Here is a 26,066-nt window from a genome sequence, read left to right on the forward strand (position 1 = left end):
GGGGTCTTCAATCAGAATTCCCATCGACAGCGGTGGGAGGCAATAATCCTGCTGCCAGGGGAACGGCGCCCCTCGTCCATCCACCGAGAGACACCCGGCCGGGAGGCCAGAGAATCAAACCCAATAGGACGGAACTCATAAGTTGAGGGAATTCCTTGGAAAGTATTACGTTCCTGGAATATTGTACAAAATAAGTATTTTTTTTATTGATGAAGATTTTTGAAAAGCTCCTGTGTTCAATACGCGTGGTAAATCCAGACCTACTTTCTTTGCGAAAATATTGTTCCTCTTTCTATAAAATGTTACTTTGTGTTCTGATTCTTTTCACAAAGCGTTTGATCGAGCAAAATTGTGAACACATTTATAAAAATAAGGTTGATCATTTCAGTGCACGTTAACAGAAGTTGTGCTTTATCCTCAGGGAGATTCTGCTCTTGCTCTTTTATCTGAAGATTTTATTGAATTTTATGGTTGTGAATGTGCCAAACTAGAATTAGTGAAAATAATTCAACCAACGTGAAGCCTAGATTTTAATCATTATGTAATTAAGGAAAGACAGACTGAACAGCTTGAAGATTATTGGCTGAGCTTAGAATCGCAGCATGAATTTGTAAAGGATGGATCATTACTGATCAGCTCCAATTTGGAAGAGGAGAGGAAATTATTTGGCAGGAGGATGTATAAGGTTGTTGGCTGGAGCTGGACTGTCCACTGCTCAGCGCTGGTAATGGAGTACCCGATGTGCTGGAGAATCCAGCGTCGGACAGAAAAAGCAGGATTGGGGCTCCGGTCCCCGGCAGCGGCAGCAGGAGGATGAAAATAGGTCAAACCGGCCCATCTGCATCTTCTTAACGGGCTGGGCACCTTGACCCTCCAGCCCGTGTCAATCCCCGCTCCTCTGGGAGAGTTGGTGCCGATATTCCCCAGCCTGGCCCTGGCACGGTGGAACTTACGGCCAAAGGGGTAAATTTTTAAGGGAGTTCCCCCAAAGTGCATCGGAGGGTACCCTCCCCTTCACAATGCAAATTCTGACCCCCCCCCCCCCCTCCCCAACCCCACCAGACTCTCCCCATTTGAGAGACCTCCACCAGAGAATCCACCAGGAAGCCCCCCTTTATAAGGAACCCTGTCTGGAATCCCCCCAGTAAAGACCCCGATCTGGAAACCACTCCCATTACAGAGACCAGAGACCCCTTTCTGGACCACCCCCCCCCCCCCCCCCCCCCCCTCCACCCCCACCGCCACCCGCCCCTCTCCCACCGGCCATTGCAGGAACTCCTGCCTGGAAGGCCCCCCCAATGCAGAGAACCCCACCAGAATGCCCCACATTGAAGCATTACAGAGACGCCTGCCTGGAACCAACCCCCCCCCCCCCCCCATCCGTCCATTACATAGGCCCGTGTCTGGAACCCCCCCCCCAATTACAGAGACTCTTGCCTGGACCCAACCCCCCCCATTACAGAAACCCCAGCGTGGAACCCCTCTGTCCCGCCCCAGCCCCCATTACAGAAACCCCAGCGTGGAACCCCTCTGTCCCGCCCCAGCCCCTATTACAGAAACCCTAGCGTGGAAGCGAGAGAGCAGCTCAGAAAGAGCCAGTGTAAAATATCATTGTTTTTAATGTCTGCTGTGCAATACACCTGCTAACACGGGCAGAGGAAGCACCACCTGCAAGTTCCAGGAAAGGGAAAACCAATCAGCTGGGTTTGGAGCAAATTGAGCATTTTATTGTGGGGAGACTGTAGGGCAGTGGTAATGTCACTTCATTCGAAATCCAGAGGCCCAGGCCTCTGGGGAATGCGTTCAAATTCCTCCCTGGCAGCTGGAACTGAAAGCTCGTCCATGAAACCATTTTTATGTTTGTCATTAAAAACCCATCTGGTTCACTAATGTCCTTCAGGGAAGGAAATCTGCCGTCCTTACCTGGTCTGGCCTACATGTGACTCCAGACCCACAGCAATGTGGTTGACTCTTAGCTGCCCTCTGAAAGGACCAAGCCAGCTGCTCAGTTCAAGGGCAATTAGGGATGGGCAACAAATGCCAGCTGATCTAACGGAGGAAATCTCCCAATTCTCTGTCGGCATAGAAATCCCCTGGAGGCCAACATGAAACTAATTTCCCGTTTATGGGATGCAGATGATGAAGGCCTGATCCCCCCTCCCCCCTCCCCCCTCCCCCCTTCCCCCCTCCCCCCTTCCCCCTCCCCCCTCCCCCCTCCCCCCTCCCCCTCCCCCCTCCCCCCCCTCCCCCCTCCCGCTCCACATGCTGGATTCTCCACACTATCGGCACAAATCATATTTGGAACAATGTGGATGCAGACGTTGGGATTCAAGTGAACGATACCCAGGGCTGCCTTCGGAGTTTGGGATGGAGGCCGCTGTGACCCTGCAACACCACAGCACTGAGTTGGGGGAATACCTGCGGGTGGGTCTCTCAGGTTCGGTATCCTGGAGGGTGTCTATCTTCCAACATCGGAAAGCTCCCGGAGATCCATTCTCCTTCTCAGGAGGTCTACCTTCTTTCTTCAAGTGAGTCAGTGATGTTAGGATGGTGGACTAGGCACCACCAAGCCCACCCTGCCACGCAATACGGTACAAAACACCCAGTTGCATAACTAATGAAACCGGGAACAGAGGACTTGTCACCCTTTCCCACCAGCCTCCAGAGTGGGAAACATTCCACATACCCATCCCAGCCTTTCCCAACAGCCTCCAGAGTGGGAAACATTCCACATACCCATCCCAGCCTTTCCCACCAGCCTCCAGAGTGGGAAACACTCCACATACCCATCCCAGCCACGGGGACTAATCCCAGAATTGGGAGAATTCTCCCCGAGTTGCATAATTGATCATGACAATCTGTGGCCTCAATCAGACCAGGCAGGCAGCGTTTGTGAGGAAACAGTTGCATGTCAGAGCCCAACAGGAAATATTAGGAAGCATAAAGATTCTCAAAGAAGTCTGGAGTGTATCTTTGAGCTCCTGCCTTGGCTTTCTGAGGACACCAATAGCAGCAGTTTTATGGGTCTAAGGAAGCTGAGGGAGAGGATCCAGTCCCTGGAATCAGGAAATTTGTCAGATCGCTTTATCCTCCTGGATCTGTCCCTCCAACCAACCAGGGGCGCAGTGCTGCAGGTCGGCCTAGCTGAAGCAGTGAGGGCTCCAACCGCCTGGATCATGTTGAGGAGGCCTAATAGTGACAAACCCCAATTATCCTTCTTAAACGTGCGGACCACATCAGCTGCATCACGGAGAAAGACCACCTGGAAAGAGGCCACCATCAGGGAGGTGGCTGTTGATGCAGGCGGAGGTATTAACCTCAGCCTGAGGACCCAAGTAGAACAGGTTGCTGCACAACAAGCACAAGTCCTGTCCTCCCTGAACTACCTACATGGAGAGCCTCATGGCCACAGAGAGCCAATTGCAGGGGGTGAGATTTTCTCAGGATGAAGGGCAGTCTTCTCTGGAGTGACACGGACTTGCCCTCTGGTGGTTGTGAGGTTTGGTATTATGGAGGAGTCGATGCTAACTGACACGGGAGTGGTGGGGGTCAACCGTTATTCACAAGTTCTTCTGAGAGCATCTTGCTGAAGGGTGTAAACTGATCGATGTCTATTCCTACCTCCCAATCTCCATTGTGCAAGGATTGGACATCCTTTTCATGATTACAGCACGCTCTCCCTATCTGGCCTCCATCATACTTTTCATAATGTTATAGCCACATGAGGGATGGGGTTAAAATGACTCCCTACCACTCCTAGTCTGACTACAACAAAATTTGTTGATGGAATTAGACAGATGAAGGAATTTTACTCAATATCTGTATTTAACTATTCATGTACTGATTGCGAGGAAATGAGTCTGAAAGGCTTTTCTTAAGTTCAACACAAAAAGGTTCATTTTTATTGTGTTAAAAACCCACCCAAATAAAGATAGCAAAATATTTTAAAAGGTAAACCCACACTTTGTGAACATTCACATATACGCACGTATTAAAAATCTACAATGTATCCGGTTGGTGGGTGCTTTCGGAGCCGAGTTCAATGCTGAAAGATTTTTAAAAACTGAGAGTTCATCATTTATGAGTCTTTGGCTGCGTCACTGTAGCTGTGGCAGACATTTGTTCAAGTTCCTTTGGACTCTCGGAGTTGGATTGGAGCCCATGTAACTGCAATTGTTGGAGATAATTCCTTTTAAATCGTAATCCGTCTTTTACAGAAGTCAATAAGTTTGTACCTTGGGTTCCATTCATGGAAAATTCACTATCTCTGTGCTGGAAAGTAATGAACAGTGTGAGCAACTCAACAACATCCTGTCTCCTGAGAGTAAATTAAAGTGATCGGATTACCTCCTGGAGCTGGTCTATGTTTATAATAATACTCCACATTCCTGGACAGGTTACTCTCTTCCGTATCTCTCCCTTGGAAGAGACCCAGTCCTTTGCGTGGATTATCTGCTTGAGCTACCACACATTTAAATGGAGATGGTCACGTTGCCGGGTGGATCGTTAAGCATCACCTGAGGCTAAACCACACGTTCAAGATGGCGTCCGATAGGATTGAGAATGAAGCACTGAGGAAAATGCCACATAATCATAAAGCAGATAAGGTGGACCTTCTACTCAGCACAAGAATATTCCTGTGGAGGAATATGAGAGATTGGAATAAGATATTGTGGAGATTCTGAACCCCACAAAGTCAGCAAGCAGCTTGATACTGGGGCCACACGTATGTTGTTGAACCTATAACAGGAGAGCAGACTCACAAAATGGTGCACAGGGAGGAGTTTCTCAAGGCCAGAAACCTGGTGAATGAAGTGGGAATAAACATTCACTGAAGAACATTACTGTATCTCGTGTTGCTAGGAGGGACTAGGATGCTGATGCGGAATCTTGAAGTGACTGTGCATGGTGAACCCAGGGTGTGTATGCTGCGCAACGAGATGTACCAGTGCAGTAGTATTGGGAGAGGACACCTAGAGGACTTGCAGTGACGTTGCAGCTCAGGTGACAGGTGCCACTAATCATATGACCCCAGGACACAAGGCTGACCTCGGCCTGCTGGGGTTGATCCATTACAAGGCCACAATAAAAATGCTTATATGGATGAGGGGCTGCAAAGATCATCTCAACTGAACGTTGGATATCATCCTAAACCCTTGCCATTTTCCCTGATCTGTGACGCGTGAAGAAAATTCTACCCCCACTGTGTGGATCTGAAAGGGACGGTTATCATAGCTCAATCAAACATGCTGATCATTGCTTAGCACTCACCATGTGATGTTGCTTAGACAACAGCTCACAAGCAGGAAAGTGTGTAGGGGGCGAGGTGAGTGAGCCTTCGGCCTCTCAACTTTGGAGTGGGGCTGGAGACTGGCCCCCACTGGCTGTGGGTAACTCCCTGCGGGGCACTGGGTCCAAGCCAGCAGAGGCCGCCAGCCAGTGAGGGCACTGGGTCCAAGCCAGCAGAGGCCGCCAGCCAGTGAGGGCACTGGGTCCAAGCCAGCAGAGGCCGCCAGCCAGTGAGGGCACTGGGTCCAAGCCAGCAGAGGCCGCCAGCCAGTGAGGGCACTGGGTCCAAGCCAGCAGAGGCCGCCAGCCAGTGAGGGCACTGGGTCCAAGCCAGCAGAGGCCGCCAGCCAGTGAGGGCACTGGGTCCAAGCCAGCAGAGGCCGCCAGCCAGTGAGGGCACTGGGTCCAAGCCAGCAGAGGCCGCCAGCCAGTGAGGGCACTGGGTCCAAGCCAGCAGAGGCCGCCAGCCAGTGTGGGCACTGGGTCCAAGCCAGCAGAGGCCGCCAGCCAGTGAGGGCACTGGGTCCAAGCCAGCAGAGGCCGCCAGCCAGTGAGGGCACTGGGTCCAAGCCAGCAGAGGCCGCCAGCCAGTGAGGGCACTGGGTCCAAGCCAGCAGAGGCCGCCAGCCAGTGAGGGCACTGGGTCCAAGCCAGCAGAGGCCGCCAGCCAGTGAGGGCACTGGGCCGGGGATTCAGTCAGCTCTGGGGATTCACCTCAACACAAGAGCCAAAGTCCTCAGCGAAACTGGCAGAATGGAGCCTAAACCCTCAGCCCAGAGCGTGGATTGAAGCAAGAGAGCTGTTAATGCAAGACCAATTGCTCATTTTAATCTTAATGTTTGTACATTTTTTTTACCCCGAAAATATTACTGGAAAACAGGAATGTGGTCGCCATCAGTCCAGATTTCAATGAATGATGATAGAAGCTCCATGGTAATAACTCAACTCAATTATTTCAAATGATGTGATGGTGTTAAGCATCCATGTGATAATATCACAGACAGTAATTTCTACCTTATGGTTTCTGCAAACCAGACATCATGTTCTACTCATACATGTTTATAGAGTTCTCCACAATTTACAATTCCTATGCTGAAAGACTTGATACGCGCACTGGTTTCCCGGCAGTTAGAGGAAATAAACAGCTCTCTGAACGCAGTAAATTGTACAAGACAGGCACATGAATTAATGCAGCAACATTTTCTTGTTCAGTAAAATCATTTCAAAAATCATTATGAGTTGTATAATTGTCTCATTAATCTTGGTGTGAGATTGAGGTAAAATTATTTGGTTTAGTGAGGACCTCGAGTTGTATTAATCATTGTATATTTTTATGCAACTAGGAAAATGTATTCAAACTCGAAACATCGCACTTCGAGAATGGAAGAGGGAAAAGCCCCTACGACCCGAAGCTGCTGACCACTTCTATTTTAATTGGTGAGTAAATTTAATCGGAGTTTAACAGATTCAACCAATTCAATGCGAGTGTTCCACATACCTATCGGTGACATTACACGTTCTATTGAGTGGTGACTAAACTCGAGCAATGTACATAGAAACCAGACAATTTAAAATAATGGGTTCTGCTCCATCCTACAATCTCAAAAAGCCTCATGCCTTTATCTCCCCCAAATAAAATTTTGTGATGATCAGTATAATCAGATTTGTGGCATATATCTGTGACACCAGTATTGAATTGGTTAAATCTGCTAATTCACATAAATAGAGGGGGCGATTCTCCAAAATGCAGTCCAAGTGTTCGCGCCGTCGTGAACGCCGTCGCGTTTCATGATGGTGCAAACTGGGCCCGGGTATGGTTGGTTCTGTCCCCCACAGGGGGCCAGCACGGCACTGGAGCAGTTCACGCCGCTCCAGCCTCCCTTCCCGGTGCCAAATAGGCGCTGCACCAACCCGCGCATGCACAGTTGGGCTGTGCCAACCTGCGGATGCGCGGGGGACTTCTTCTGCGCACCGGCCCTGACTCAATACTCAATATGGTGTCTGTGTTCAGGGGCGGGCCGTGCAACAATGTAAGCCCGGGGAGAAGAGGCCAGCCCACCAATCGGTGGGCACCGATCGTGGGCCAGACCCCATCGGAGCCCCCCCCGTCCCTCCCGGTGAAGGATCGCTTTTCTCCGCCCCACAGGCCGCCCCCCATCCCTTCGCACAGAGTTCACGCCGGCAACGACCAGGGGTGAATGGCGCCAGCGGGACTCTGTCGTATCTGTGCGGCCGCTCGGCCCATCCAGGCCGGAGTATCGACGGCCCAGCTGATTCCAGCAGCCGGCGCCGCGTCAAACGCCACAGCGCAAATGGCACCGATTCTCCACACCTCGGAGAATCCCGCACCGGCGTTGGGGCATCGTGGCACGGTTGCGCCGATTCTCCGGCCCATGCGTGGCCCCCAGAGGCTCTAACAATTATTTCAAACCACGCTTCTCTAATCACGTGTGATTTTTGTCTTTCAGTGTAAAACAAATATACAAAGTCCAAAATGTAGCAACCAATTAGAATTTTAACCTCGGGGTGGCCACTGGACTCTGTTAATAATTTGTTCTCTGAGCAGTTTGGAGTTGGGCACAATTCAAACATGACAATTACTGGAAGGTCAGGCTCAGGACAATTGGTGATCCAACAATGCAATAATGTGATGGGACCATTGAGGTTCAAGACAAAGCGTGGGATTTTCCAGCTCCTTCCGTGGGTGGGATCTTCCGATCCTGCTGAAGGGGACCCCCCCCCCCCCCCACGCCAGGTTCCCCGGTGGCAGGACGGACGAGCCGCACAAAACGTTGTAGGCATCAGTGGGATTGGAAGACCCCGCCGGCAGCCAATGATGAGCCGCCTCTGCCGGCGGAAAACACGTTGCCGGGGGTGGGGGTGGGGGGGGGGGGGGGGGGTGGAATCTTGCACAAAGAAAGCATTGACTTTCCAAAGTTTCTCTTAATCCTTAATTAAAGATAATCTAATCTGTGCCTGATTAAAATGACGGACTGAGGCGACTTTCTCAGTGTGCGTTATAATGTATATAATCCTCCTGCAGCATAAATCAATAAGGACCACGCTGGGCTGGATATTCGTGGAATCAGGGAGAATCTGCGAAGGTGAGAAGATGGTGGTTGGGACCCCCACTCCCGACCCTATCGCGGCCCTCCTGATTTTCACCAGGACAGTTCAAGGGTGTGAGCTGGTGCGGTTCACACGCCGATGCTCCTGACCTGGCCAGTTCCATTGAGGGTAGACATGTCTTAGTAACACCCAATTTTCATGGAGTCGGACCAATGTTTAAAGGGCTCATGGTTTAAATGCCTCAGAGGTTTGTGAACCATATCCTGGATGAGGGAACCATTTGAAATGCAAATTTTAACTATTTTACCCATGCCAAGATATGTCCCTCTAACCACTCTAATGGTGCCCCTGTAGCCTCCATGCCAAGCTAAGCCATTCCACCTACACCCCATCGCCCCTCTTGCATCCCATGCCAAGCTGTGTTGCTTCCATGCCTATTAATGTACTATAAACTATACGGAACCAATGAACCCGATAGTAGCAATAGAATATCATTCATTCATAACATTTTACTTTCTTTAAAAAAATATCCTTTCGCAAAAATCCTATTAAAGTGTCAGCCAGTCAGGCTTTTTAATGTATCAGGAGCTGAAACTGCAAACACCTGAAGCTTCTTTATCTTATTTAAATCCATGTCGAGCAATTGACAGCATAGATCAGGAAGTTAGAGCTTTCGATCAAGAAATGTTTGCCTTGAGATGCAGCTGTTTCAACAGACTAATGGGTTTCTGGGCCCTCAGCCAAGTTTCATCGTGTATTTTTGGTTGGGAACCCAAACATTGATTAGAGTATTAAAAGAGTCTCACCCCAGGAGAAACGTTGCTTGACTGACAGCTCTAGATCCCTGATTTATGCTGTTAAATATTTAACTTTTATTTACACAAGGTAAAGTGGTTTCAAGTGCCTGCAGTTTCTACTGTTGATAGATTAGAAGGTTTGGATATTTAACACTTCTATACAACTGTATTGAAAATAGATTTTTTTTCTTGAAGAAAGCAGAAGGTTATGAATGAATGACTTGAAAAAGGTTTTTCACATATCCTAATATTATCTCAGGATGGTTGGTTCTCTTTAGTGGGTGAATGGGCACTGAAGTGGCATAACATGCTTTGGAGGGTATGAACAGCAAGGGGGGATGGGTGGGGAGTATGAAGTGACACGGGATGGCTTGGTTGGGGCACAGGAATGTGCGTAGTAAGAGGGGGAATGAGGCATGAGGGATGGAAGCCCTCATTGTTTTAATTATGATGGGGAAAAAGTCCCATAGCACCATGCCGAGCCTTCCACACAGCCCCGATGGCTGCCCCCAAACTCTTTCAGGGTGATGGACGGACTCTAGTTAACACCTGCTGTTTCAGAACAAAAATATCTTGTCAGCGACTTTCTCCCGAAGCGGGTGGGCTGAGGAAAATCCAACCCATTGTGAGAGTAATCTGCTGCTGGTTGTGTTGTAGGCTGTGATGGTTCAGCCATAATGACTGTGAAATGTGATGCGTACGCAGTTTAATATTTTAAACATGCTACCATTTTTATGTTAAAGGCTGGCAGTTATACACAGCTCTGTTCCAACATTCCTTTCAAGTTTTACGTTATCTGGTTTTATTTCTTGAAACTCTGTGATCAGCAGGGATGAGATGGGATTTGTGTTTCAGTAAGCAGGTTTAGGTAGAATCAGTCTCTTTTCAGATCAAGACTTTACAAAGACTGACATTTGAAGGTAATACAAAATCGGATTTTAAAATGCCGGGGTCACTGGGGGGTGACAGTCAGATAACGCTGAATTGAATGCAATATTGATAACATCAGTTGAGTTGAATTAAAAGATTAACACTGTCCTTCAGTAAGTTCCATTTACTTAGGTCCCAATATAATAACTTTAATTAAAAAGCTGTTTTACCAATGATAAAATTACATTGAATATAACCACCCTGAAAACCTGAAATTCCTCTACTAATCCAAAGATCCTGGATAAGGACAAGCACTCAAAGTAATACATGAGGAAAAGTATCACAAGATTAGTTAATGTTCCACTTATCAAGTCAGATTCTATTAACTTGTATCAAAATATTCATCAATAATTTATTTTAACACTATCATTGTGCTGTTATGTATCTTACATCTGAAAAATAGACAATCAGGAATCCAGTTGCCTAAATTATCCATACGCGGGCAGTACGGTGACACAGTGGTTAGCATTGCTTCCCACGACGCCGAGGTCCCAGGTTCGATCCCGTCTCTGGGTCACTGTCCATGTGGAGTTTGCACATTCTTCCCGTGTCTGCGTGGGTTTCACCCCCAGAACACAAAGCTGTGCAGGGTAGGTGGATTGGCCACACACAATTGCCCCTTAATTGGAAAAAATGAATTGGGTACTCTAAATTTATATTTAAAAAAATTATCCACCAGTAACAAATCAAATCAGACGATGAACTCTTCAGCCTGGATTAGTTCTGGAGTCGTCATTGTTGGGATAGTGACAGTAATTGCAATGACACTTGCTGCATGATGGAGTGACTGGCAACTGTGATCAGAAAGGGAAAAACAGACTTCCATATGTTGTACAGAACGTTTCACAGACACAGAATGCATCAAAGTGCTTTACAGACAAAGAGACAATGGCCGGGATTCTTCCCTACCCGGCGGGGCGGGGGGTCCCGGTGTGTCGGAGTGGCGTGAACCACTCTGGCGTTGGGAGGCCCCTCAACCTCTGTCGTTCCAGTGAGAACAAACCAAGTTTATTCAACCTCTCCTCATAGCTAATGCCCTCCATACCAGGCACCATCCTGGTAAATCTCTTCTGCACCCTCGCTAAAACCTCCACATCCTTCTGGTAGTGTGGCGACCAGCATTGAACACTATACTCCAAGTGTGGCCTAACTAAGGTTCTATACAGCTGCAACATGACTTGCCAATTTTTATACTCAATGCCCCGGCCAATGAAGGCAAGCATGCCATATGCTTTCTTGACTACCTTCTCCACCTGTGTTGCCCCTTTCAGTGACCTGTGGACCTGTACACCTAGATCTCTCTGACTTTCAATACTCTTGAGGGTTCTACCATTCACTGTATATTCGCTACCTGTATTAGACCTTCCAAAATGCATTACCTCACATTTGTCTGGATTAAACTCCATCTACCATCTCTCTGCCCAAGTCTCCAAACGATCTAAATCCTGCTGTGTCCTCTGACAGTCCTCATCGCTATCCGCAATTCTACCAGCCTTTGTGTCATCTGCAAAATGACTAATCAGACCAGTTACATTTTTCTCCAAATAATTTATATATACTACGAACAGCAACGGTCCCAGCACTGATCCCTGCGGAACACCACTAGTCACAGCCCTCCAATCAGAAAAGCACCCTTCCATTGCTACCCTCTGCCTTCTATGACATAGCCAGCTCTGTATCCATCTTGCCAGCTCACCCCTGATCCCGTGTGACTTCACCTTTTGTACCAGTCTGCCATGAGGGACCTTGTCAAATGAATTGCTGAAGTCCATATAGACAACATCCACTGCCCTACCTGCATCAATCATCTTTGTGACCTCCTCGAAAAACTCGATCATGTTAGTGAGACACGACCTCCCCTTCATAAAACCATGCTGCCTCTCACTAATACATCCATTTGTTTCCAAATCGGAGTAGATCCTGTCTTGAAGAATTCTCTCCAGTAATTTCCCTACCACTGACGTAAGGCTCACCGGCCTGTAGTCCCTGGATTATCCTTGCTACCCTTCTTAAACAAAGGAACAACATTGGCTAATCTCCAGTCCTCTGGGACATCACCTGAAGACAGTGTGGATCCAAAGATTTCTGTCCAAGGCCTCAGCAATTTCCCCTCTAGCCTCCTTCAGTATTCTGGGGTAGATCCCATCAGGCCCTGGGGACTTATCCACCTTAATATTTTTCAAGACACCCAACACCTCGTCTTTTTGGATCTCAATGTGACCCAGGCTATCTACACACCCTTCTCCAGACTCAACATCCACCAATTCCTTCTCTTTGGTGAATACTGATGCAAAGTATTCATTTAGTACCTCGCCCATTTCCTCTGGCTCCACACATAGATTCCCTTGCCTATCCTTCAGTGGGCCAACCCTTTCCCTGGCTACCCTCTTGCTTTTTATGTGCGTGTAAAAAGCCTTGGGATTTTCCTTAACCCTATTTGCCAATGACTCTTCGTGACCCCTTTTAGCCCTCCTGACTCCTTGCTTAAGTTCCTTCCTACTTTCCTTAAATTCCACACAGGCTTCGTCTGTTCCCAGCCTTCTAGACCTGACAAATGCCTCCTTTTTCTTTTTGACGAGGCCTACAATATCCCTCGCTATCCAAGGATCCCGAAATTTGCTGTATTTATCCTTCTTCCGCACAGGAACATGCCGGTCCTGAATTCCTTTCAACTTACATTTGAAAGCCTCCCACATGTCAGATTTTGATTTACCCTCAAACATCCGCCCCCAATCTAGGTTCTTCAGTTCCCGCCTAATATTGTTATAATTAGCCTTCCCCCAATTTAGTATATTCACCCTAGGACCTTGTCCACCAGCACTTTAAAACTTACTGAATTGTGGTCACTGTTCCCGAAATGCTCCCCTACTGAAACTTCTACCACCTGGCCGGGCTCATTCCCCAATACCAGGTCCAGTACAGCCCCTTCCCTAGTTGGACTATCTACATATTGTTTTAAGAAGCCCTCCTGGATGCTCCTTACAAACTCTGCTCTGTCCAAGCCCCTAGCGCTACTGGTCCTCACAAACAGGAACCAAACATAATGGAGGATGTGCCAGAGGTATTAAAGCACATCAACATAGATTAATCCCCGGGACCTGATGAAACGTGTCCCAGGACATTGTGGGAGGCTAAGGAGAAAATTGCCGGCCCCTTAGTTGAGATATTTGAATCATCGACAGCCACAGGAGAGGTGCCTGAAGATCAGAGGGGAGCATATGTTGTACCCTTGTTGAAGAAGGTCTGTAGTTCCCAGGCTTATCCCTACAGACGTTACTTCTGTAGTGGGCAAGTTGTTGGAAGGTATTTTGAGGGACAGGATCTACAGGCATTTAGACAGGCAAGGGCTAATTAGGGAAAGTCAGCATGACTTGGTAAGGGGAAATTCATGTCTCACGAAGTTGATTGAGTTTTTTGAAGGGGTAACCAAAAAGGTAGGTGAGGGCAGTGCTGTCGACATTGTCTACATGGACTTTAGCAAGGCCTTTGACAAGGTACCACATGGTACGTTGTTGGAAAAGGTTAAACCTCACGGAATCCAGGGTGAGGTAGCCAATTGGATACAAAATTGGATTGGCGACCGAAGCCAAAGGGGGTTGTGGAGGATTGTTTTTCAAACTGGAGCCGTGTGCCTCAGGGATCAGTGCTGGATCCACTGTTATTTATTGTATATATTAATGATTTGGATGAGAATGTAAGAGGCATGGTTAGTAAGTTTGCAGATGACACCAAGATTGGTGGCAAGTAGATAGTGAAGATGGTTATATAAGATTGCAACAGGATCTTGATCAATTTAGCCATTGGGCTGGTGAATGGCAGATGGAGTTTAATTTAGATAATGTGAGGTGATGCATTTTTGTTGATCAATTCAGGACACGACCTACTCAGTTAATGATAGGGAATTGGTGAGAGTTACAGACCAAAGAGATCTCAGGCTACAGGTTAACTGTTAGCTACTCTATTTCTTCCAGATTCTGTCACACTGCATATGTTTGTGAGTTTTCATGGTGTCTGAGAAATATGTCTCCTCTCAAAGCCCATCTCATTGCAACATGAATCACATTAGCCTTGTATCCAGGTAGAAATACTGATTAACTATCCTTAAGACCTCAAGTTACTTTTATTGCTGGTTTAGCACACTAGGGGCTGGTTCAGCACACATGGGGCTGGTTTAGCACACTGGGCTAAATCACTGGCTTTTAAAGCAGCCCAAGGCAGGCCAGCAGCATGGTTCAATTCCCGTACCAGCCTCCCCGAACAGGCGCCGGAATGTGATGACTAGGGGCTTTTCACAGTAACTTCATTGAAGCCTACTCGTGACAATAAGCGATTTTCATTTCATTTTCATTCATTTCATTTCATTTTTCATTTCATGGAGGTTATTGGGCAGTTTAAAGTCCATAAGTAAAGGTTAATATTCTCAGCACCTTCTTTGGTTTTTGGAGACTAGCAGTCTAACCATTGTAAACATAGATGCTGCCGCCATTGTCCTTAAGTGCAAACACCTGACACTTTCTTCCGAATAAAAGCAGAAATTCTTCCTCGTCTCATTCTTAACTGACATGCCCCTTATTCTGTGACCCCGGGTTCTAGGCCGCCATCTAGCCATGGGATATATCCTTTCTGTATCTACCCTGTTGGGTCCTGTAAGGATTTGGTATGTTTGCCGTGGCTCTTTTAGCTATCTGGAAATAAAAGTTGTTACCAGTGGAAGTAGGCAGAAAAATACTGAAAAACACAACTGCTTCACTAATAGGCTGCTGTACGTACCTGGTTTCATTTGTATATGGCTTCACCAGTGCAACTCCTAATCCCCTCCAAATGGCTCAACAAGCGATTGATACCGAAGACAATGAAGAACTGGAGATAAATACCAGCCTTTGCTGGTGACACCCACATCCTGAGATTTCAGCTTTAAAAACCAACTCTGCCACCAGGAAAATATCTGCAATTGGCATTCCACACATCGCACTGCGCTGATTTCTGGGTTATGATCTATCATTGCTGCAATGGAAATGATCTCCTGAAAAGTGCAAGTCGGTTTTTGTGTACGTTTACTGCTCCAGTACACCGTTAAATAGCTTTCAGATCACTCCCAGATATATGAGAAATCTGTATTCACAAATTATAAATGATAAATCTGGATCAGGGCAGCAGGGCGGCGCAGTGGTTAGCACTGCAGTCTCATGGCGCTGAGGACCCCGGTTCAATCCCGACCCTGGGTCACTGTCCGTGTGGAGTTTGCACATTCTCCCCGTGTTTGCGTGGGTTTCACCCCCACAACCCAAAGATGTTCAGGGCAGGTGGATTGGCCATGCTAAATTGCCCCTTAATTGGAAAAAATGAATTGGGTACTCTAAATTTATTTTTAAAATAAATAAATAAGTCTGGATCTGGATAGGTATATAAATATTCTTGTGTTCTGAGCTGTTTGCTTGTTCTCCTGGCCATGTTACAAATACCCATTGATAGTCACCAGAGTATGAGTTATTGTTCCAGTAGAAATCGATAAACCTTGAGCCAGCAGCAACTGACTTCCGTTAGTATTGAAATGCAGGTAGACAGAGAGACAGAGAGAGAGAGACAGACAGAGAGAGACAGACAGAGTGAGAGTGACAGAGTGAGAGTGACAGAGTGAGAGTGACAGAGTGAGAGAGACAGAGTGAGAGAGACAGAGTGAGAGAGACAGAGTGAGAGAGACAGAGTGAGAGAGACAGAGTGAGAGAGACAGACAGAGAGACAGACAGAGAGACAGACAGAGTGAGAGAGACAGAGTGAGAGTGACAGTGTGAGAGTGACAGATTGAGAGTGCCAGAGTGAGAGTGACAGAGTGAGAGACAGATTGAGAGAGACAAAGTGAGAGTGACAGAGTGAGAGTGACAGAGTGAGAGTGACAGAGTGAGAGTGACAGAGTGAGAGTGACAGAGTGAGAGAGACAGAGTGAGAGTGACAGAGTGAGAGTGACAGATTGAGAGAGACAGAGAGAGAGACAGACAGACAGAGAGAGACAGACAGAGTGAGAGTGACAGAGTGAGAGTGACAGAATGAGAGTGACAGAGTGAGAGAGACAGAGTGAGAGAGACAGAGTGAGAGAGACAGAGTGACAGTGACAGAGTGAGAGAGTGCCAGAGTGAGAGTGCCAGAGTGAGAGTGACAGAGTGAGAAAGACAGAGTGAGAGCGACAGAGTGAGAGCGACAGAGAGAGACAGACAGAGTGAGACTGACAGAGTGAGAGTGACAGAGTGAGAGTGACAGAGTGAGAGAGACAGAGTGAGAGCGACAGAGAGAGAGAGACAGAGTGAGAGCGACAGAGAGAGACGGACAGTGTGAGAGTGACAGATTGAGAGTGCCAGAGTGAGAGTGACAGAGTGAGAGACAGATTGAGAGAGACAAAGTGAGAGTGACAGAGTGAGAGTGACAGAGTGAGAGTGACAGAGTGAGAGAGACAGAGTGAGAGTGACAGAGTGAGAGTGACAGAGTGAGAGTGACAGATTGAGAGAGACAGAGAGAGAGACAGACAGACAGAGAGAGACAGACAGAGTGAGAGTGACAGAGTGAGAGAGACAGAGTGAGAGAGACAGAGTGAGAGTGACAGAGTGAGAGTGACAGAGTGAGAGAGAGACAGAGTGAGAGTGCCAGAGTGAGAGTGCCAGAGTGAGAGTGACAGAGTGAGAGAGACAGAGTGAGAGCGACAGAGAGAGACAGACAGAGTGAGACAGACAGAGTGAGAGTGACAGAGTGAGAGTGACAGAGTGAGAGAGACAGAGTGAGAGCGACAGAGAGAGAGAGAGAGAGAGTGAGAGCGACAGAGAGAGACGGACAGAGTGAGAGTGACAGATTGAGAGAGACAGAGTGAGAGAGACAGAGTGAGGGAGACAGAGTGAGAGAGACAGAGTGAGAGAGACAGAGTGAGAGTGACAGAGTGAGAGTGACAGAGTGAGAGAGAGACAGAGTGAGAGAGAGAGAGAGTGAGAGAGACAGAGTGAGAGCGACAGAGAGAGACAAACAGAGTGAGAGTGACAGAGTGAGAGTGACAGAGTGAGAGTGACAGAGTGAGAGTGACAGATTGAGAGAGACAGAGTGAGAGAGACAGAGTGAGAGAGACAGAGTGAGAGAGACAGATTGAGAGTGACAGAGTGAGAGAGGCAGAGTGAGAGTGACAGTGTGAGAGTGACAGAGTGAGAGTGACAGAGTGAGAGTGACAGAGTGAGAGTGACAGAGTGAGAGTGACAGATTGAGAGTGACAGATTGAGAGAGACAGAGTGAGAGTGACAGAGTGAGAGTGACAGAGTGAGAGAGACAGAGTGAGAGAGACAGAGTGAGAGAGACAGAGTGAGAGAGACAGAGTGAGAGTGACAGAGTGAGAGTGACAGAGTGAGAGTGAGACAGAGTGAGAGAGAGACAGAGTGAGAGAGAGAGAGAGTGAGAGAGACAGAGTGAGAGCGACAGAGAGAGACAAACAGAGTGAGAGTGACAGAGTGAGAGTGACAGAGTGAGAGTGACAGAGTGAGAGTGACAGAGTGAGAGTGACAGAGTGAGAGAGACAGAGTGAGAGAGACAGAGTGAGAGAGACAGATTGAGAGTGACAGAGTGAGAGAGGCAGAGTGAGAGTGACAGTGTGAGAGTGACAGAGTGAGAGTGACAGAGTGAGAGTGACAGAGTGAGAGTGACAGATTGAGAGTGACAGATTGAGAGAGACAGAGTGAGAGTGACAGAGTGAGAGTGACAGAGTGAGAGTGACAGAGTGAGAGTGACAGAGTGAGAGAGACAGAGTGAGAGTGACAGAGTGAGAGTGACAGATTGAGAGAGACAGAGAGAGAGACAGACAGACAGAGAGAGACAGACAGAGTGAGAGTGACAGAGTGAGAGTGACAGAATGAGAGTGACAGAGTGAGAGAGACAGAGTGAGAGAGACAGAGTGAGAGTGACAGAGTGAGAGAGTGCCAGAGTGAGAGTGCCAGAGTGAGAGTGACAGAGTGAGAGAGACAGAGTGAGAGCGACAGAGAGAGACAGACAGAGTGAGAGTGACAGAGTGAGAGTGACAGAGTGAGAGTGACAGAGTGAGAGTGACAGAGTGAGAGAGACAGAGTGAGAGCGACAGAGAGAGAGAGACAGAGTGAGAGCGACAAAGAGAGACGGACAGAGTGAGAGTGACAGAGTGAGAGTGACAGAGTGAGAGTGACAGAGTGAGAGAGACAGAGTGAGAGAGACAGAGTGAGAGAGACAGAGTGAGAGTGACAGAGTGAGAGTGACAGATTGAGAGTGACAGATTGAGAGTGACAGATTGAGAGAGACAGAGTGAGAGAGACAGAGTGAGAGTGACAGAGTGAGAGTGACAGAGTGAGAGAGGCAGAGTGAGAGTGACAGATTGAGAGTGACAGATTGAGAGAGACAGAGTGAGAGAGACAGAGTGAGAGTGACAGAGTGAGAGTGACAGAGTGAGAGAGGCAGAGTGAGAGTGACAGAGTGAGAGTGCCAGAGTGAGAGAGGCAGAGTGAGAGTGACAGATTGAGAGTGACAGATTGAGAGTGACAGAGTGAGAGTGACAGATTGAGAGTGCCAGAGTGAGAGTGACAGAGTGAGAGTGACAGAGTGAGAGTGACAGAATGAGAGTGCCAGAGTGAGAGAGACAGAGTGAGTGACAGATTGAGAGTGACAGAATGAGAGTGCCAGAGTGAGAGAGACAGAGTTAGTGACAGAGTGAGAGTGACAGAGTGAGAGTGACAGAGTGAGAGAGACAGAGTGAGAGAGACAGAGTGAGAGAGACAGAGTGAGAGAGACAGATTGAGAGTGAGAGTGACAGAGTGAGAGTGACAGAGTGAGAGAGACAGAGTGAGAGAGACAGAGTGAGAGAGACAGAGTGAGAGAGACAGAGTGAGAGTGACAGAGTGAGAGTGACAGATTGAGAGTGACAGAGTGAGAGTGACATAGTGAGAGTGACAGAGTGAGAGAGACAGAGTGAGAGAGACAGAGTGAGAGAGACAGTGTGAGAGTGACAGTGTGAGAGTGAGAGAGACAGAGTGAGAGAGACAGTGTGAGAGTGACAGTGTGAGAGTGAGAGAGACAAAGTGAGAGTGACAGATTGAGAGTGAGTGAGGGAAGATTCCCCTCTCATTGGGAACTAGGACAGTGTCCAATTTGCTCGAGAGTTACTGGCCTGCTGATGAAACTGCATTCTGAGAAATTATAATTGGAGATTTCAAAATGATGAATCACACAATTCTGCGACTGAATCAGTAAATGTGAAAACTGGCCTGCAGTAAGGAATAAAAGAAAAGGCTACAACCCAACAAAAGGAAGGCACATCAAAACCAAGAGAGAAATAAATAAATCATAATCGCAAAGAGAAAACGAGAAAGGTTTAAAAAAAGAAAAACACTTTAGACAGGAGATGCAATGTATAATTTATTCCATATCTTTCCCTCCACTTCGCTACCCTCCCTCCTTTATACCCCGCTGCTTTTACCAAACTCTCAATCACCAACTTTAATCTTTTTATGTTGCTTGGTGTCAAAATGTTTTTGATGACTCCTGTGAAGTATCTTAATCCATTTCACTATCCGAATAGGGCTGTATATAAATTGAAGCTGTTATTTATATGGATTTTTTAAATGCAGCCATTAATCTGGTTAGAGCACACAGATGAACTTTGTTTTTTGTCTACGCGGCTGGGAGGCAAATATATCCCAAAATGCCAATGTTTATGAAGTGCTTCATTCCCCGGCAGTTACACCTCCCACCTCGTTAAACACAACAAAAAGCCTCAGAAATGCGTTCCTCTGACTCTCATATCTTAGCACCAATGGGAACACCTATTCAGAAACTCAACAGTGGAATTGTGTCCACAATCCTGCCCTGATTATAGCCAGAGAAAGGGAGAAATATCAGGCACTCAGCTCATCATCATCTCACATTCTCCCTCCGCTGTCCCCTTCCCTCCCTCCACAAGCTGCACCAACCCCACATCAGTCTCTGCTGCTCCCTCTCCACCCATCACAAGCCATTGCCAGTGGGAGGGGGTGATACTGGGACAAACGCTCGGCCTGTTTTCCACTCAGCCTGATCTGAAATCAGTGGAAATAAAACCAGACAAACGTGCGGTCAGTTTAGTTTTGCTCATTTTAGGCAGCAGCCAAATTTCACCCTCCTCTAACCCCCATGTTCTTGGCCAATTTTTTCCTATCCACCCTTGTTTCAGCTGAGGCCTTCGGAGAGGCTCCATTGAAATCTCTGAGCTGTAAGACCACCTGTCAGCCACTGACAAGCCCCTACCCGTTGCTGGGGTCATGTTGGAAACCAACGATGAAGATCTTGTATCCTGATCTGTGTAACTTGGGTTGAAATCATGGCAGCACCTGAACACAGACAGACATCCCACCAGAACACAGACATCCCACCAGAACACAGACATCCCACCAGAACACAGACATCCCACCAGAACACAGACATCCTACCAGAACACAGACATCCCACCAGAACACAGACATCCTACCAGAACACAGACAGATATTCCACCAGAACACAGACATCCTACCAGAACGCAGACAGACATCCCACCAGAACACAGACAGACATCCCACCAGAACACAGACAGACATCCCACCAGAACACAGACATCCTACCAGAACACAGACAGATATTCCACCAGAACACAGACATCCTACCAGAACACAGACAGACATCCCACCAGAACACAGACATCCTACCAGAACACAGACAGATATTCCACCAGAACACAGACATCCTACCAGAACACAGACAGACATTCCACCTGAACACAGACAGACATCCCACCAGAACACAGACATCCTACCAGAACACAGACAGATATTCCACCAGAACACAGATATCCTACCAGAACACAGACAGATATTCCACCAGAACACAGATTTCCTACCAGAACACAGACAGACATTCCACCTGAACACAGACAGATATTCCACCAGAACACAGATATCCTACCAGAACACAGACAGACATTCCACCAGAACACAGACATCCTACCAGAACACAGACAGATATTCCACCAGAACACAGACATCCTACCAGAACACATACAGACATTCCACCAGAACACAGACAGATATTCCATCAGAACACAGACATCCTACCAGAACACAGACAGATATTCCACCAGGACACAGATAGTATCCCGCAGATATTCCACAGGTAGACATCCAACCTGAGCTGCAGGGGGAGTAATAGGATAATCTCACTTTTGAGAGCAGTGATTTCTTGCCCATGGTAAATTTATTTGAGCATGTAGTAAAGCTTTATACAGGTACAGATTCCACATTTTTCCAAATAGTGAATTATTGGGACTGCAGAGAGGAATGTCAACTAATTCAAATGATTGAAATTTTCCAGATATGAAGAATATTTTTTTGTAAACTAAAATAATACTCGATGCTTTTTAAAAATTCTTTCCTGGGATTTGGGTGTCCCTTTAAGGCCACAGCGTTTGCTGCCCGCCCCTAATTGCCTTTGAGAAGGTGGTGACAAGTCATCTTCATGAACCGTTGCATTTCATTTGGTACCTGAGTGGCCTGTTAGACAGTTTCAAAGGGCAGTTAAGAATCAGACACCTTGCTGTGCGCCTGGAGTCACATATGGCCAGACCAGGTCAGGATAGCTGATTTCTTTCCCGAAAGGATGTTAGGGAACCAAATGGGTTTTTACAACATTGGATTCATGGCACCATTAGTGAGATTATTTTTATATTCCAAATGTATTTATTAATTGAATGTGAATTTCACAAACTGCAGTGGTGGGATTTGAACCCGTGTCCCAGAGAATTAACCTGGACCTCTGGATTACGACTTCACAAACATTACTATAATACCATCTCTCCTGGTGACGCTGTCCTCTTAGACACAAGAACTTTTTTTTTAAACAGCAAAATGAGTTAACTTAACATTCAATTTAATGTATAAAAGCAGAATGATTGTTCTCAGTCTGGAACTTTGATAGTGGCGACTATAACAGTTTTGCATGACAGAGAATGAGGCGTTCCATTTTGCTCTTTTGATGAACATGAACAGATGGAAGTTGGAAAGGGGCCAATTATTCTAGAGTCGTTCCTACTGAGACGAAAATGATTTTTTAAAGTCACTTGGTGCAATTATAGAATTTACAATGCCGAAGGAGGCCATTTGGCCCATCGAGTCTGGACGGGCTCCTGGAAAGAGCACCCTACCCAAGATTAACACCTCCACCCAATCCCCATAACCCAGTAACCCCACCCAACACTAAGGGCAATTTTGGACACTAAGGGCAATTACTCATGGCCAATCCACCTAACCTGCACATCTTTGGACTGTGGGAGGAAACCGGAGCACCCAGAGAAAACCCACGCACACACGGGGAGGATGTGCAGACTCCACACAGACAGTGACCCAAGCCAGAATCGAACTGGGGACTCTGGAGCTGTGAAGCGATTGTGCTATCCACAATGCTACCGTGCTGCTCCCCACAATGCTACCGTGCTGCTTTTACACTGAGTAAATATTTCTGGTGCATGATGACATTACTCCACAATTTTATCTGTGCTTAATTTGTAGGCATTGCATATTTTGAACTTAAACTAGTTCAGTTAATGTTTTCTCCCCAGTTAACATAAATTTCTGATTATGTCAGATGATTGCCGATCATGCCAATTTCAAGGATGATGTATTTGGGTAGATTTAGTGAATTTGAGCTCCAGACGAGGCTGAGAGCTGCCCTAGCAGAAAACAGGATCTAAAGTGAACGTCAGAAATGGACAAGAGATTCTTCAGGACCCACTGACACAAATGGCCAGTGTTAGTTCCAGGAGGCCACCTTGTAGAACCTGCCCATTACTGTCGAAGCAAATACAATGTTAGATCAGGTGCCCTAACATGTGAACTGATTGAAAAACTAACCACTTGACTGAAAAAGATTCTTACTTTGAACAGCTGAACCAAAATGAATGATATTTAATTTTGCCTTGGATATTTTGCACACTTAAGCACGACATACGTTGTTTTGCCCGGTTTGCGTGTTACGTTAAAGCTGTTAATGAACTGCGTGCGTTTACCGTGCCTCAACATTTCCTCCTCCTGCCCCATTCCTCACTCAGTTATATCCAGACATGCTTCTCCTGCGGGGGAGTGTAAATGAAGCATTGGGCGCAGCACTCCCTCTGAGACATTGTCAGTAGGAAGCACGCTTTTAATAAGGCTAAAACAAACAAAAGTGTCAGCTTGTCCCAGCAGAGGAATATTCTCACTACACTCTCACCAAGCAAGAACAGACAGATCACGTCACATGTATTAGCTATAACAGCACTGATTGTCAGCTTCCAGAAACTGTTGAGTCAGTGACCAGAAAAGCAAACATTACTGTTTGATATCAAGCTCTTCATTAGGCAGTTTACACAAAAGGATGATTAATTGGAGAGCTACAACATCAGCCTCGGGAAATTACTGCAGCAGGCATTGCAACTTCACTTCTAAATTTCAGTCAAAGATAAGACATTTTTTCTGGAAACTATTAGTCATAGAATTTCATAGAATTTACAGTGCAGAAGGAGGCCATTCGGCCCATCGAGTCTGCACCGGCTCTTGGAAAGAGCACCCTACCCAAGGTCAACACCTCCACCCTATTCCCATAACCCAGTAACCCCACCCAACACTAAGGGCAATTTTGGACACTGATGGCAATTTAGCCTGGCCAATCCACCCAACCTGCACATCTTTGGACTGTGGGAGGAAACCGGAGCACCCGGAGGAAACCCACGCACACACGGGAAGGATGTGCAGACTCCACACAGACAGTGACCCAAGCCGGAATCGAACCTGGGACCCTGGAGCTGTGAAGCCATTGTGCTATCCACAATGCTACCGTGCTGCCCATCGGCAGCAATGTATCAAAGGATTCAGCTGAAATCGATCAAAATCTGAAAACGTTCTTAATATCATCTGAATCGTAATGTGTCTTAAATCCTTCCTATATACTCGAATCTCTGATATTCTTTACAGATTATTTTACGATGTTGGAAATTTATAAAGCTGCTCAGGTTTTATTATTTGCCTGTAGTAGCTATCATGTTGAAATTCGATGGATGGAATCTGGCATAATTGAACTCTACACCAAGGTGATTGTAAAAACTGAGAAACAACAATTTTTGTGGCTATATAACGGGCTGGATTCCGCATTGTTCTATGTCGGCATCGGGATGCTGGTACGATCCATCCCTGATTGCAGGCGTGAATTGGTGCAAACATTTACTAGCAGGACCCAGGTGCCAAGGCTGTTGAGTGGGATGTAGGTTTGAAGGGGGGGAGGGGGGTTGATAGCTGGTGACCTGTATGTGCAAGGCTCCTAGCCAAAGAGGACAATGACTGTGTTGGGGGTTTGTGTAGGGTGGGTTGTAAGGGAAATGCAGGCCGTTGGGGTGTCATTGGCCTCGAGCGGATTAGGGGAAGATGTGAGAAGTGAGTGGGGGGAGCGCGGGGGTGATGCTGGAGGCATAGAGGTGGTTACCCAGCCAAACTGATTGAAGGGAATTGTTCATAGTCCCCTTGCAGCATTGCGTGTCAGTGCTCTTGGTGAGGCTGGTAGCACTCACAGCCTCTGCCATCTCATCCCAGGCTTCACTCAGGATCGCGGGCTTGCTTCTCTGCCCCACCCTGGGGAGGGGGGGTGACCATCCCTCCTCAACGGCAACTGGCATTCAGTTGATCTCGGACTCCCGGAACATTGGAGCAGCCATCATCTGGGCTGGAGTGAGCCTGGAGTGAGTGTCTGTGCTGAGTGACCGTCTGTGCTGAGTGACCGTCTGTGCTGAGTGTCTGTGCTGAGTGACCGTCTGTGCTGAGTGACGTCTGTGCTGAGTGACCGTCTGTGCTGAGTGTCTGTGCTGAGTGAGTGTCTGTGCTGAGTGTCTGTGCTGAGTGACCGTCTGTGCCGAGTGACCGTCTGTGCTGAGTGTCTGTGCTGAGTGACCGTCTGTGCTGAGTGACCGTCTGTGCTGAGTGTCTGTGCTGAGTGACTGTCTGTGCTGAGTGACCGTCTGTGCTGAGTGTCTGTGCTGAGTGACCGTCTGTGCTGAGTGTCTGTGCTGAGTGTCTGTGCTGAGTGTCTGTGCTGAGTGTCTGTGCTGAGTGTCTGTGCTGAGTGACCGTCTGTGCTGAGTGACCGTCTGTGCAGAGTGACCGTCTGTGCTGAGTGTCTGTGCTGAGTGACCATCTGTGCCGAGTGACCGTCTGTGCTGAGTGTCTGTGCTGAGTGACCATCTGTGCCGAGTGACCGTCTGTGCTGAGTGTCTGTGCTGAGTGACCGTCTGTGCTGAGTGTCTGTGCTGAGTGACCATCTGTGCCGAGTGACCGTCTGTGCTGAGTGTCTGTGCTGAGTGACCGTCTGTGCAGAGTGACCGTCTGTGCTGAGTGACGTCTGTGCTGAGTGACCGTCTGTACTGAGTGTCTGTGCTGAGTGTCTGTGCTGAGTGACCGTCTGTGCTGAGTGTCTGGGCTGAGTGTCTGTGCTGAGTGACCGTCTGTGCTGAGTGTCTGTGCTGAGTGTCTGTGCTGAGTGACCGTCTGTGCTGAGTGTCTGTGCTGAGTGTCTGTGCTGAGTGACCGTCTGGGCTGACTGACTGTCTGTGCTGAGCGATGCTCTGGAAGCTGCTCGGGTTGGTCAGGTTCTGATTGTGAATTCCGATCACAGCAAATCAGACACCTACCTGCCCCGGAATGGACGGGCTGAGTGTTGGCCCAGTCACAAGACGGGGATTGCTCCTCGCCTCTGCTCCTAGTGACAGCGCAGTTACTGCGATTCTACACCGGCAGCAGCACCGAGTCTCTAGAACGGAGAATCCAGGATAATATCTTTGATCGAGGAAAGTATTCACAGAAGCATCGTCCAACAAAATTCAACACTGAGCTAATAAGGAGAGTTTTTTCCTCGAGGGTAGGTGACCAAATGTTTTGTTAAAGGGGTAGGTTTTAAGGACAATCGTAC

At 47.6% G+C, this 26,066-nt stretch overlaps 1 protein-coding gene across 2 annotated transcripts in view; it reads left to right on the top strand.

The window, feature by feature from the left end:
* sema3ab (sema domain, immunoglobulin domain (Ig), short basic domain, secreted, (semaphorin) 3Ab) overlaps positions 1–26,066 on the top strand; it is a 285,635-nt gene that overhangs the window by 153,441 nt on the left and 106,128 nt on the right. For both annotated transcript variants that reach the window (XM_038811984.1, XM_038811983.1), the window contains exon 5: positions 6,633–6,726. In XM_038811984.1, the coding sequence (XP_038667912.1) occupies positions 6,633–6,726 (94 nt within the window). The remainder of the gene's footprint in view (positions 1–6,632; positions 6,727–26,066) is intronic.

Source organism: Scyliorhinus canicula, chromosome 11 (genome assembly GCF_902713615.1).
Source record: "Scyliorhinus canicula chromosome 11, sScyCan1.1, whole genome shotgun sequence".
NCBI classification, from domain to species: domain Eukaryota; kingdom Metazoa; phylum Chordata; class Chondrichthyes; order Carcharhiniformes; family Scyliorhinidae; genus Scyliorhinus; species Scyliorhinus canicula.